The sequence below is a fragment of the Echeneis naucrates genome, chromosome 24, assembly GCF_900963305.1.
Source record: "Echeneis naucrates chromosome 24, fEcheNa1.1, whole genome shotgun sequence".
Classification (NCBI taxonomy): domain Eukaryota; kingdom Metazoa; phylum Chordata; class Actinopteri; order Carangiformes; family Echeneidae; genus Echeneis; species Echeneis naucrates.
This window is the reverse complement of record NC_042534.1, coordinates 14,757,783-14,772,351: the sequence shown is the minus strand read 5'-3', so window position 1 is coordinate 14,772,351 and position 14,569 is coordinate 14,757,783. Positions and strand designations below refer to the sequence as shown.

General features: G+C 40.1%; 1 protein-coding gene across 8 annotated transcripts in view; it reads left to right on the top strand.

Moving 5' to 3' along the window:
• cdc42bpab (CDC42 binding protein kinase alpha (DMPK-like) b) overlaps positions 1–14,569 on the top strand; it is a 70,663-nt gene that overhangs the window by 30,113 nt on the left and 25,981 nt on the right. For all 8 annotated transcript variants that reach the window (XM_029495916.1, XM_029495915.1, XM_029495914.1 and 5 more), the window contains exons 3-8: positions 2,944–3,027; positions 4,324–4,419; positions 5,390–5,538; positions 12,735–12,828; positions 13,735–13,935; positions 14,267–14,405. In XM_029495916.1, coding sequence (XP_029351776.1) covers positions 2,944–3,027; positions 4,324–4,419; positions 5,390–5,538; positions 12,735–12,828; positions 13,735–13,935; positions 14,267–14,405 — 763 coding nt within the window. The remainder of the gene's footprint in view (positions 1–2,943; positions 3,028–4,323; positions 4,420–5,389; positions 5,539–12,734; positions 12,829–13,734; positions 13,936–14,266; positions 14,406–14,569) is intronic.

Here is a 14,569-nt window from a genome sequence, read left to right as displayed (position 1 = left end):
GATCAGTCACTAAGACATGGATTTGGGAACAGAGAGATACAGGCAGCAGACGGAGACAGATGCAGAGACAGACCCAGATGGGTAGACACAGACACCGGAAAACAAAGTGCAGAAAAAATTCTTGAGTCAGAAAGGGAGCTGAGAGACCCTGAGTGCAGGATGTTTTGATTTCATCTTCCCATTGTCAGCATCATGCAAAGAAATGGCGCGGGTGCGTGACGTTAGAGTTCATCTGATGAATAGACCAGTGTGTACTGGCCTGCTGCCTGTCAGAATTCTTCCATTAAGACTCAGAGCTCCTCACTTACACAAACATGCCCAACTCAGTCTGGTGGGGTTGATAAGCTACACCTGATGGTTGGAGGTTTGGTTCAAGGTTTTCTGGAATCACTGTCCATCAGTTGCTTTTTTTTATTATTTATGTTTAGATTTTAGCGTATTGCTGCTGTCCATTCCGTGAATGACACCACCTGTCGAAACCAAATCTTGTATGTTGTGAAAGTACTTGGCCAGTAAAGCTGATTCTGATTATGAATATAACATAGCTGATCTTGTGTTGGATCAGCGGTGACATGCTTGCCAATGTGGCCATAGCAGTTAAGGTCTGAAAAGTTCAGATTAACTGTTTCAACTGATTTGTTTCAACCTTGTTTTCTGCAGATAAAACCAATTTGGAAAGCACAGCTTTTGCTCTTTGCTAACAAATCATATTCAGTAGCACCAAAAAGTAAAAAAAAAAAAAAAACAACAAACAAAAAAACAAAAAAACCCCCAAAAAAACCCCTCCTTTATCCATACGTATAGACTGGAATTGTGAAACAAACTCTGCTTAGTCTTTTGGGGTCTCATAGTTGACATCAGGTCTAAGAGGGAGGACAAGATTGAGGAAAGAACAGTCGAGAGAAGAAGGGAGAGATGGAGAAGAGGAGAAAAACAGCTAAGTCTTGCCAAGAACAGTGTGCTCCCCCCTTGTCCTCCTCTCTTCCTCTTCCATTCTCCCTCTCCTCTGGTGAGGGATCACTCGGGGAAATCCAAACACTACAGGAATGTTATCATTGTATTGCATTAGCAGCATTCCCCAGCTCATTTAATAGACTACAGACCCCACAGTTGCATAGGACGCCTGTGTTTGTTTCACCACTCATCTGTGTGTGTGTGTGTGTGTGTGTGAGCACACGCACACAGTCCTCTTTCGAATTCCTGTCTGTCTGATTATTTCTGTGCTTTTTCTGCAATTTTTGGAATTCCTAAATGTTGTTTCTGTTTGCATTTAACCATTTAAAAATCCAGATGAAAACAGAAATCTTTGCTTTGTGGATTAGGGGAATATTCAAAACTAGTAAGGAGGTCCACTTAGACATACGTTTGCATGAGCAGGGGCCTTGGCTGGCAGTTCACAGTGCTTTGTCACTGCAGCTTGTACAGCTCCTTTTTTGGCAAAATGTGAAGCCAGAGCTGAGGACGTTTATCATTGTTATGCTCAGCAATTATCAGTGAAGGGAAAGTTGGCAGTTGTTATGTTGTTAATACGGAGGGAATTAGAAACACAATGAGAGAGTGCAACTGAAAAAGACTAAGTAATGTACCATGAAAGGTGAAGTTAAAGATGAATAAAAAATATCATTGATGAGGTCATAGTACTATTAAAATCTTCAGTGTTTCAAATCAATTGCATTGCCCATTCGTTGATTGTTTTGGTTTAAATGTCAATTAAGTATGTATCATAGTTGTGTAATAGCTAGACAGTGCAATATGTCAAAAACGAATGATCCTGTCTAGTTTAAAATACCTAAATTCACTTTTAATTTCTATTAATTTCATTTGGAAGTTTGACCCATACTGAATATATGCAAGTGTTTGTATATTTCTGGACATATAAGATGCATCTGTGGTATCTGATGACAACTTGATATTTGTGTGTAGGCTCCTGGTCTTAAAAAAAAAAAAAAAGACACATCAAATACTTCTGTCCGGTGCAACACAGCTGTACCAGTCTGTCGGTCCATCAGCTTTAAATTTTTGTTTTCTGTTCTGGCAGATCATTGGTCACAGTGATTAGAAGGATTTATTTTTTCTTAAGAAGCAGCCTGGGCTCACAGGAAGCATGACTCATGAATCATATTTAAGTGTCCAGCTGTGCGAGGCTGTGTCTGTGTGTGTCTGTGTGTGTCTGTGTGTGTCTGTGTGTGTCTGTGTGTGTGTGTGTTATCTAGGGTGTGTGAATATAGGTCCAGGTGGTGTGTGTCTGTTGGCCTTTTAGGTCAGCATTTTAGTATCAATGGTTACTTTTGCCCTTGCTCTTCCTCTACACGCCTCTTCACCTTCCACTCTTTTACTCCCCCTCTCTTCCCTTCTGTCTCTTTCCTCTTTCTCCTCTCCATTCCCTTTTAATCCCTTGATTGGTCCCACCTAAGACACCCTGTACCATATTGATAATTTTCAGATTTTACCCTTTTTCCTATTTATAAAGTTTCCCCCTCATTTCTTCCCCATGACCCTCGTCAATGCTTTACCCATCCCATTAGATTATTGATAGAAGAATAAGACTGTAATGATTAAGAGCTGGGAAAAAAAAAATCCTTTAGTCTGTTATTTGTTGTACTATAATTACATTAATTTTAAGAAGGAATATATTTTGGTTAAAATTGTTGAAAATTAATTTTTTATTTTCCCAATTGTTTGAACTACACCTTACCACACATCTCTTTAAATAGCATGAGTTCTGAATGTGGAACTAATCTTGAAATGCGAAAATTATACACAAATTGTCATAGTCCTTGTCCTTTTTCTTTTTACTCTGGCCTCAAAGATGAGCTATTACATCACTTTGGTATTTTCCTATTTGTCCTGTTTTTAAGATGCATCACATTCTTTGACTGGCTCAGCTGTCACACAAATGATTAACAGTTTTTAAAGGCTGAAACTCATCTTTCCTTTGTGCAGGTTGCAGTCGTAAAAGTGAAAAACACTGACAAGGTATTTGCTATGAAGATTCTCAACAAGTGGGAGATGCTGAAGCGAGCTGAGGTGAGTGTCACTCACTTAGCTGGGGAACTTGTACAGGTTACTGATATTTGACCAGAGATATTTAAAGTACATAATCATATATGTAAGCATTGAGGATTTATTTAAAAAGCCTTTGCTCTCAAGAGAAACCCCAAGCCTAAATTGTCCAACTTCATATCAGGCCTTCGTTGTTGATAGACGTTTTCACAACATGTCAGTGCCTGAGCAGCGCGAGCTGTTGATGCATGTTTTTCTCATCGACCTCTTCCTGACGATCTGACATTCCTGTTGATCCCCTGGGTCTTCAATCTTCATGCCTTAAACATCATTGACCAAAACTAGTCCCTGCTGTTTGTGAATACTTGCGTATGCATGCATGCATGCATGTGTGTGTGCGCAAAGGGCTGGACATGGGAAACAATGTAGAGCAACAAATGTACTGTAGACAGTCACACTACAAACATGTAACCGCCCTTCTAGACACAAAGTATCAAAACACTGGAGACATTCAGTCATCCATGTCTTTCCTTCCTGTTAGATATGATCATGCACATAGGGAAGTGTGTTCTCAAGTCTTTCATTCATACAAATATACACACAGAAAACATGACTTGACCCTCTTGACCTGAAGACGATCAGATTACACTATCCCATTTTGTGTTTTCGAGCTCAGGCTGCATTATAGGCTGCAGAGTTGGTATTTTTTTTAAGTTAGTACATTCAAAGTGACACAACAGTGAACGTTTTTGGGACATATTTGACTTTTACAGAATGACATACTCTTCAGTTGTGGAATTTAGTTCTGCAAGAAATATCTCACAGTGTTAATCAAATTTCATTGATTTAAAATGAAGTAATTGGGTTGCTGTGGAAAACTGATACCCAGGCTAACTAAAAGAAAATACACCAGACTAAGGGAATAATAAGCATCTCTACAGCAATCTGTCCTTGAGACCGAATTCTTGGGAATTCCAAGCCTCGACACCCTGGCCTTTGAACTCCCTAATGGATGGGCCTGAGATGTCATATAGTATATTTCATTAAACATACATGTCAGTATTTGGGATAAAGAATTTTATGTGACTGATAAGAAAATCTCCCTGTTAGTCTTTTGTTCTTTGGTTAAAAAAAAGTATGTCAGAGAAACAACCATATTAAATTTAATATCATAAAAAAAAAGAAAAAAACATCTCGTAACAGGTCTTATAGATGTGGATGAATGGAAAATATTCTGATGCAGCTAAAGCTGCAATTCTCTTTTAATGTTGTAAGTGTATATGATATATAAAATGTAATGTTAACCATATCTTTCTTTAGACGGCTTGTTTTCGGGAGGAGCGAGATGTGTTGGTGAATGGGGATGGCCTGTGGATTACCACCCTGCACTATGCCTTCCAGGATGATAATAATTTGGTATAGTATAATATTCTATTTTATCTTCTAATCTATTCTAATCTCTATCTTCTTCTTTGTACACATGTTCCCGTCCAACTGCTGCTTTAAAGACTCTTCTTGTCAGAAATTTTCTGCCAATTTTTTTTTTTTTTTTTTTTACGTCTCTCGGGGAACTAAAAACCTTATCACATTTATTACTCCACCTTACTTCATCCTTTGAGCACACTAAAATTTTGGTGCTTTCCAAAACAACACCCGCAGTTTTGTTATGAGTAGCTCCACCTGCCACTTTCACCATGTCACTCTTCAGTTCATTTTTAGAACATAGTACCTCCTCTCACAAGATGCCTGGTGACCTGCCAGGAACTGACCAGCACATTCAATTCTTACCGCAAAGCACAACAAGACTTAAAATTGTAGGAAATTGGGCAGCAAATGTTAACATGGCCCAAAACAAACATTTGAGTAAAAAGCATAAAGAATGAGTTTGGATCTAGGTGCGTGGTTGCGAGCTGACCTCTTCTTTGCTACCATTTGCAGCTGGAAGCAGTCGTCCTCTCTCTAACCTGACTGTCTGCCCTCTTTCTCTGACCCTGAGCTCAAATGCCAGGACTACTTGTCATTCCATTTCCCACATTCTCACAACAAATGCTTTACCCTGGACACTCCCCAAGGCTTTATAAATATACACCACTGCCCGTCTAGCTGCCTATTTATAGGAAAACCCTCAAAAGTTAAGATCCATTTAAGCACTCTATCTCAATGCCCCTCTGTAATAATGACATTGTGAGAAAAGGGAATGGGTGGGGGGTGAGAAAGAGAAGAGTGGCATGTTTTTGACTTTCCTTCTATCCAAATAAAGAATGAAAAATAGTAGAAAATAATAAAGGTTTCACCGTTGTGCATTTTTTGTTTTTTTTCAAATGTGTTATTGTTTTACTTAAATTGTGCTTGTTTCTGTGCATTTGTCTTCTCTTTGTGTGTCCAGTATCTGGTGATGGACTACTATGTGGGCGGTGACCTACTGACTCTGCTTAGTAAGTTTGAGGACCGCCTGCCAGAGGAGATGGCCAAGTTCTACCTGGCTGAGATGGTGCTCGCCATTGACTCCGTTCATCAGCTACACTACGTCCACAGGTCAGGAGCAGGCAGCATGTAATCGTTCTCTGAGAGAAAAAGAGCAATGATTGATGGTGGGCAAATTTTTAGCAGTGGGGAATAGCTGGAATGAAACTAAACACAAAGAATGTGTGCACAGGTTTGTCTTCAGTCATCACTGGAGCTAGTTGATACAACAGACTAATTACAGAGTATATTGATTTGTACTCCTGTGTGGTTTATCATTTCACCTAAAAATTCACATTTTTGTGTTACAGTAATGTTAAAATGTATGTGAGAGATGGGGTTTAAACACTGATGTTATTGTCTAAGATTTTTGCATATTTGTCATGTCAGCCGATATTTTCCATTTCACTTCCAAGTCCCTTTCTTGTTTCCAGTTACATACACTTTACATAGTCTCTCTCATTCCTCTGAATTAAAAACAAACTAACCACTTAAAAGAGTGGTCAAAGGCTGTGGCTCTTGAAACAATTTTTCCTTCTCTGGCCTTAGATACCAGATGATTTTTTTTCAGCCAATAGCTAATGCCGTTCAGTTCCTTTGCAGGGAAAATATCCTCTGCCAAACAGGAAGTGGTTACATTGGGCTGTTAACGTAATTAAAGTGTCGCTTTTGGCAGGGGCTCATCACAGCAATTTTGTACAAGAAGTATGGAAACGATGAATAGATGGAAGGAAAGATGAGAGAGGTATAGAGGATGAGGAAGGGTCAAAAAAAAAAAGAAGAAAAGTGAGCGAGACGAGGAAGAGGATGGTGGGATAACATGTTGGGTGTGTCTGAAATTGTCAGATGGAAAGAGATGCTAAGAGACAACAGCAGCGTTATAGAGAGATGTAGGTTCAAGTGTTTAAGTAAAGAAAGAGTGGGGAGCCACTAATTGCATAGTGTTATCTGGGGACCATGGGTGGGGGCTGGCAGCAGAGATGAAGGAATGGAATGGAAGGAAAACGGACAGGGAGAAGGGGCCGGCACTGCTCTCTTTAAGTCCTCTTGTAGATGCTTTGGGACAGTAATGATAGGGTATGGGAGGTGCGTGGGTGGGGATGTGGTGCTACCTCCCCCCATTTACCAACCACCCCCCCCCCCCCCAAAGTCCTCCTATCCGCACTTTTAACACATCCTCATGGGAGAACTGTCCACTTGCTCTGTAGAGGAGAAAGTCAGGCCTCGCCACTGAGGAGGGTGTGTCACGCTGGCTGGTCCTGTCTGATCAGTGTGTGTATGCTTATGTTTTGCTGCATGTGTGTTTAGCGGTGTGTTTATCTTTGTGATGATGCATATGAATTTGGCGTGTCTGCCGTTTGTATGATTAAACCATAGGACAAAGGGTTCCCTCCATAACTTAAAGACTTTAATGTCCATTCAACAAAAAAAAACAAAACAAAAAAAAAAAAACACCACCACCACCAACAACCAAAAAAACCAAAACCCAAACCCAACCATCTCATATTCATTGCCCATTTTAGTTGCACCACAAACACATAATTAGGCCACTCTTAGTTACTATAAATGAGAACGTTGTGGCTGTACTTTAGGACCCTGAAGGAATCTCATTTTTCAATTATTCTGTGATGCTAATTTCTCCTGGGGAAAAAAAATTGTGTCACTCTTACGTCAGTCCACCATCCAGAAAGTAAAAAGTAATATTTTAGCATAGTCCTACAACAATATTTTGTTAATATACTAAAGCTGATATACAGTATATTGTGTTAAAGTTATTCGATATATACTGTCCTATATCAAGAAAAATACAGAGATCGGTTAAAAAAAAAAAAAAAAAAGTTACCATCAAACATGTCAAACTGCCTGGCAAAATTTTATTTAGATAAAAATCATTGTATCTATTATACAGTATATATTCAGCTTTACCATCAGTCATAGTAAACCAGCTCCGAAGGTTTAAAGCAAACAGTCATTTTAAAGCCCATACATGTGTATGTACTGCCAACAGGCTTACCTGTATTAGTTCAATCATTAAACTTGGACCCTGATATTGGAAGTGATCAGAATGATTATCTCTGGCTGTGCCTTTTTCTCACCCTTCCTCATCTTCTTCCCTCCTCTGTATGTTTCTGCTTAAGACAGGTTAGGGGGTTTTAATTTTACTCATCTGAAATGAATTTCTTTGTAGCAGAAAAGCACATTACACAAGCCATGAGAAACACCTGCATGTTTAATTGGGCTAACTAAACAGTATTGTTGCTGACTAACTCTGATAGACTCACTATAAAGAGACACAAACCTACCAGCCTCGCAAATTTGAGACTGGAAACGACCTTGAGTGCAGTATTTTTCACATGAAACAGGCTCACGCTGAGAGAGCAGTGTAAGCTGGGTGCTCACAGTATTCACACAGAAACAGTATTCTGTAATTACCTTGCAGTTTGTACCAAGTAAACCCCACTAAATATGACTTGAATTAATGTTAAATATCTGATCATCAAGACATAGTGCAAAAGTCACTGTGCTTCCATGTTTACATATTTCATCACTCAGATTATTGTGTGCCTCATGCTGTTTAGGAGGAAAAGGATAGTTGTTGATTTTACTAGAACCTACTGATCCCACAAAACCCATATATCTAGATTAAACACATCCAGACATAAACAATTGTGTGTTACCTCCTGGTGTAAATCATCTTCCTAACATTATATTATTTGTGTTGCTAACCTGACTAGTCTGCTGCGTTAAAGAAGTAGATGACCTGGCCACATTGTTGGCCCATATTAAAATTGGTATCAGAAGCTGTGTTGACACTGATGAAGTTGAAATAAGCCCAAATGAAAGAGGCAAAGAGAACCGAGGTCAGCCTTCTGTCCCTCTCAGCGGAGTCCCATGAGAATCAGTGTGTCAGACCCAAAGGGAGACTGTGTGTATGGGCGAGTGTGTTCATTTATTCAGTGGTCAGTGATCTGTGTGGCCTCCCAGAGGGCCCTGACAAACGTTTCAATAGGCCAACTCAGCATGGCTTTGTACTGCCTAGCACCACATCTGTCCGCCAAGGGGGGGTGTGTGTGAGATAGGGGGATTCTGATAGTGAGTGGAGAGATGGGGGTTGGTACAAAGGGAGAGAAGTGTGTGTGTTGCATGAGGGGGGAAGATTTGTTGTGAATGTTAAGAGAGGAAGATGGGAGATAGAGGGTTAGGGTTAAGGGGTTAGGGTCTGATGGAGTGTATTTTTCTATTGATTACAGCCTTTGTGTGTTTTATTATTGATTAGGGCCATGTGTCTCTTCACAGCTCGGTGATCCAAGCAAAACCAAGACTCTGTCTCACACACAGACACACACACTCAACCATCATGTGTGAAAAATCCTCATGCTATGTTTAACTATTTATTCGGCTTTTAGAATGTTCAAGGTATTTGCCAATGCACACTTGATGAAAAAATGTCAACAAACAGCCTGTGAAAAGGAGGCATGTGTCTGTGTATAACTGTGTGACCATGTGACAGTATCAACTGATATCAGAAGTCATATCCCTTCTTTGAACCATTTGTAAACAAATGCAAGGCCAGGTGGACCTGTCTGTTCTATTCAGTTTCCAATGTTGCTGCAGGCCATATTGTGTGTGTGTGTGTGTTGTGAGGTGGCATCCAGATGGCCCTCACAGATGGATTCTGTGGTCTTAGAAGAGATTACCTTCCTCTATTCTGGTCTCTGCGCTGCTCCTTAAGACCACAGGAGCCCTGTGACACAGTAGCCCAATTAAGTATGCTAACTAGCTTAGCTTACCACTATTACAATGCTGAATATGAGTCAGTTCTTATGCAGTTACCCTTCTGTGGCGTTAGCTGGGGGCTGGGTGGGTGGTGTTATTATCAGCCTTATCAGGGGGCTCATCACATGAGGGTCAGGAGGTGTTGCTAATGAAGGATGGTGGCAGAGACACTGTTGATGCTAAGATGAGAGAGGGAAGGAAATTGAGTGGGGAGATGGGGGCTTTGCAGAGTACTAACTGGTTTATCAGTAGAGGCAACCCCCCTTCTTTACCCTCACCATGCTGTTTGTCTGCCACACACTCATTTGCTCAAACTCATGCTGTCTGCTCTTTGGCAGACCAAAAGTCTCCAGAGCAGATTAAGGCTTTCCAGCTAGTGAGACACCTGTGTTGAGATGCACACACTCAGGCCTGCATGCTACCAGTCTAGTTCAAATTCCTGTTGAGATGGTCTAGATGCTGTGTGCTAAGGTCATGTGCCTGTCAGGCTCATAGATCACCACACTAGTCAGCCACAAATGTATTAAAGAAGTTACAAACTGTATCCACCAGCTAAGGAATATGATATCACTGTTTTTAAAATCTTAAAATAATTAAAATATGATGTCGTCTTTAATCACCCATGTTCACTGATTTAAGTACATGCCTTATCTGTAGTTTAAATGATGCATCAAATCATTCAAATATTTGTGTCAGAGCTGTCATTGAGCTGTAGTTTCCATGTAGTGAAAGATATTTGACATTTCCTCTGAAGGTTAAAAAAGTTCCACCAGTTCTGTTTATAACATTTTACTATGACATAGCCAAAAGCCACAATTTTTTTCCACTGTTTGTGTCCTCTTGCTCAAGCCTTATATTATGTCTAGGTTTTGACTTGTTAAAGTTAAGGTGAAGGTTCATAGCAGAGCAGTTTATTGTCCAAGACAAATGTCAGTTTTGAGACATTTAAATTGTGTTTGAGTAATCTTTATTCACTATCATGGGGTTTTGTGATCTTTTTGATAGTCTGACCCCAAGTATTTGTCATGTCAGTTGTTTGTTTGTGTTTGTGTCTGCCAAATTCATGTTACTCCACATCAGTTGTATGAAGGTATGTACTTTGGTACACTATGCGGTTTCCATCCAAATGCTATATACAGCATCCACTTTAGAGAGTGATGTCCAATCTGGAACTCATCAGGGAAGAGTTGAGCTCTTCTAAGGAACCAACCATTCGAACAGTGATTTGGCAAAAGTAATTGTCTCTTTCTCTCTCTTAATATATATATATATATATATATGTGTGGGTGTTTCAGAGCCAAGTTTTTATGAGCCTACAGTATACAAATTACTTAAATCCATGGTTTTATAGGTTTCAGCCCTGTAAGATAAGACTATTCACACTACTGAAAAATGTCAGGGGCTTCACATGTGGCCTTGGAAAGACCTCATCATCAAAGACATTTTCAAAGCCAATTCACATCTGTTCACTCTTAAGAATAGCAATAGTCTCAATCCTCTTGCACTATGCAAGAATGAATTTTAACTGATTTTCTATTTCCTTGAGTTTTTTTTTTTACTCAAAATCATTTATTTTTAGCCAGGGAACGCTATCACATTGATTACATTGACTAAAGCACTGGAATTTATTCCTGACCTCACTGCAGTTTAAGAACTGCAGATCATGCTTGAAGCCAAATTAAAAAGGCCAGTGCAATGGCTAAATAATACATGCGAGACTTCTCATCCTTCGTATATATATATAAAATGCATATTGAAGCTTGTGTTTCTTTTGAATATCCTGTTTATTTTGAGGCACTTTTTGCACATTCATGCTCTTCCTGTCAGCATTAGCATAGGCATTAGGGTTGTGTTATGCATGTTGGTGTTTTTGTGCCTGAGTTAGTTGGGAGGGAGTGTGGGGGTGTGTGCTTGTGTTAAACACCAGGTTTATTATTGTAAGCGCATGCTCACATGGACAGAAATAGCATCAGCTCAGCTCAGATATTTTGTGTGTATGTGTGTGTGCAGGTGTATGCTTCAGTGTACTTAAGAGTTGCTTTGGAGTTATGGGTTACCCATCAGGCCTTTAGCTGGTGTGTCATTGGGTGTTGATTCATGCACTGCCCACCCATCCCTTGTGCCATCCACAACATATGTATTGAGGCGTATTGTGACTCAATGTGTTGATAAGAGGGCCTCAGACACAGGGCTGGACGAAGTCTGCCCTCAGGGGAAATCAGTGGTGGCCAGACAAGGACAGAAGATATATTTAGCTATGATGGTTGGATACAGTGATGTTTCTGTTTCACATCGATTCAGCGATCATTGGGGCTATTTTGTTTGTTTTCACAATTGCTATAATGTGGATTCCAGCTACGAACACATACATTTGAGAGAGAGCTAGGAGCAGGGAAGGCCAGACAGGGCTCTACAATCAAACAGCTGTATAAGACAATAGCACCAGTAGCCCAACAGTGACCACCTATTTAACATGGTGGAAGTGTTTTGCACATCAACCCTTAGGGAATAAAGTTAGACTTAGATGTTGAAGTGAGGACCACACAAGGTGTGAATGAAGCAATACAGCACACGGAGCAAATTCCCTGGACAAAGTGAAAATAGGCGACCTTTGGAATTGCAACCATTGTTGGAAAATCTGCATTTAGATGTTTGGAAAACTGGGCCAGCATTTTAATTTCTTTCTAACAATAAATAAGTAAGGTGATTTTTTTTTAATTGCAGTACCTAGTGGCAACTCTTTTTCTGCTACAATTGTAAGTGGTTTAATTGTCCTGTCCCACTCTCAAACCTAGCTTACTGGTTGAATAGTGAAAGTAAGTGCTGAGGTGGCACAGCTGCTGTAGCTCCCAGACAACAACCTCTGCGTCTGTCTCACAATTAATCCAACCAACTGGAGTAAAACAACGGTCCGGACCTACTTTATAAACATATCATCAACAGTAGTAACGCAGAACAGATGCACGTTGACAAGGAAGTCTACGGTGGCCACTGTTACCACATCTGTAAAAGAACATGTTATCAGTAACCCCCTCCCAGCTAGCCAGCCTCTTTTCAAAAACACAAATATTGTCTGCAAAGGGAACAGGGGAGTGTGTCTGTTTAGGACACAGGGTTTTCTTGTGAGTGGGAGTGTGTTTGTGCAGTGCATATTTCCTTAAACAGAGTGCATGCTTGTATGTCTGATACACAGAGACACACACATTTTCACACACACAGAGAGCTATTACACTTCACAAATAATGTCTCAATTATTATTCACTGTCTTTACTAGCAGTTAAATGTCCCAGGGTCATGTTGTTTAATCTGATGATAATTGAATTGTAATATCAGCTCACCACCACAGTGTGCTGTGGATGTCCAGTAGGTATTGCTTTGTTTGGAAGTATGTCTTGTACTCTTCATCTCCTCTAATCATTTATGAGGAATCACTTGCTCATTGTTATCTTTTGCTTCTTTTCACATTGTCCTTTTTCTCTGGTTTCTTTCAGGGACATTAAGCCTGACAACATTCTGTTGGACATGAACGGCCACATCCGCCTGGCTGATTTCGGCTCCTGTCTCAAACTCATGGAGGACGGGACGGTATTTTTTATTTTATTTATTTATTTATTTTTAAACCACACTGCTGCTGATGCCTCTTCCTCTGGCCAAAGAAAACATACCAGAGCTTTACTGACCTCCTTGTCAGCCCCCAGGGGTCTCCCAGGAGGAGTGTGTGGTTCAGCTGCTTGGCTATGCCTGCAGTTTATGATTCAGACTATTCTCCTAGCAAATAAAACCCCCTTCTCCGCAGGCTTCATATAAAAAGAAGCTGAGAAGGTGAAATTGATGATCAAAGAAGAACTTGAGTTTTTTCCTCCTGTGTTGATATAGTGATGAGGTTACATGACCACTTGAAAAAATAAATTAAGTGGTAGTTGAACTCTCCCTGGAACTTTGTCATGGATTGAAATGTCCAGACTGAAGCTTTGAGTAATGATAAGAGTGTGTTTCTTAGGTGTTTAATCTCTACTAAAGCTACCTCCTGAATAATGTTATGGATCCAAACTCCAGCAGCTGCTTTTGCCTTTCCAAACTGGAGCTAAATCATTAGATTTTTCTGAAAATTCATACTTGGACTTTTTCAAAAGTTTGGATTTACGTCTTTGAATTTTATTCAGGATTCCTGCATCAAATTTTTCTTCTCAAAATTGTTTTTGGATAAAGTTACGCAGAACTCCAAAAGTGCAACAGGGAATTCATTCTGTAGTGGGGACTGAAAGTTCAATATACTCTTTGTTTGGTTGAATGCTATTGCTGGAATGGTGGTAATCATGTTGCATATTTCCAAGTCCTCGGTCTGTAACTCATCATCATCCTCGTCATTCTCACCGCTTTTAACATGCAAGCTGAACTTTTAAACTTAAGCCTTGTCTCCTTGTCTGAGATTTTGTATGTGATATTTGAGTTTTCAGTCACTGACTGACTTGGGTTGTGTCACTCCTCTAGGTCCAGTCCTCAGTGGCCGTAGGGACTCCAGACTACATCTCCCCAGAAATCCTGCAGGCCATGGAAGATGGTAAAGGCAAGTATGGGCCTGAGTGCGACTGGTGGTCCCTGGGAGTCTGCATGTATGAAATGCTCTACGGCGAGACCCCATTCTATGCAGAGTCCCTGGTGGAAACCTACGGGAAGATCATGAACCACAAGGTGAGCTGATGGACTCTGTGGTTGATTTAAAACTGCCTCTCCTTACACATCAACACCCAAAAATATCAATTCATCTGTAAGAGGGTGTTTGTGAGATTTGGGAATTAAGGTAAGATGCATGCATATAGGCAGGTTGTGTGGAATATGTAATGGCTAATCTTTGAAAATGGGGTTTTTTATGACTAATTTACAATATCCATTTTGTGATTGGAGGAAGTCAAAAGATATTGCCGCTAGAGTAGAATAAGAGCATGAGATTAGACTTGACTTTGTTTTGTTGCTGAAAAGTAAAATGTTATGTATTATCAACTCAATCTTGATATTTGTACAGGAGCGATTCCAGTTCCCGCAGCAGATATCAGATGTATCAGAGGATGCAAAGGATCTGATTCGCAGGCTCATTTGCAGTCGGGAGCACCGATTGGGCCAGAATGGCATTGAGGACTTCAAGCAGCACCCCTTCTTCACTGGTACAGGCTGAGTTTAACTTTGAAGATGTCCCAATTTTTTTGTGCTTCCTTTTTTCTATTTTTCAAAATAACTCATATAACTCATGACATTGATTCTTATGATCTTATTTATCTGCTATAGTTTGAGTTTTTATATATCTGACTTTGTATCTCTTACACTGAAG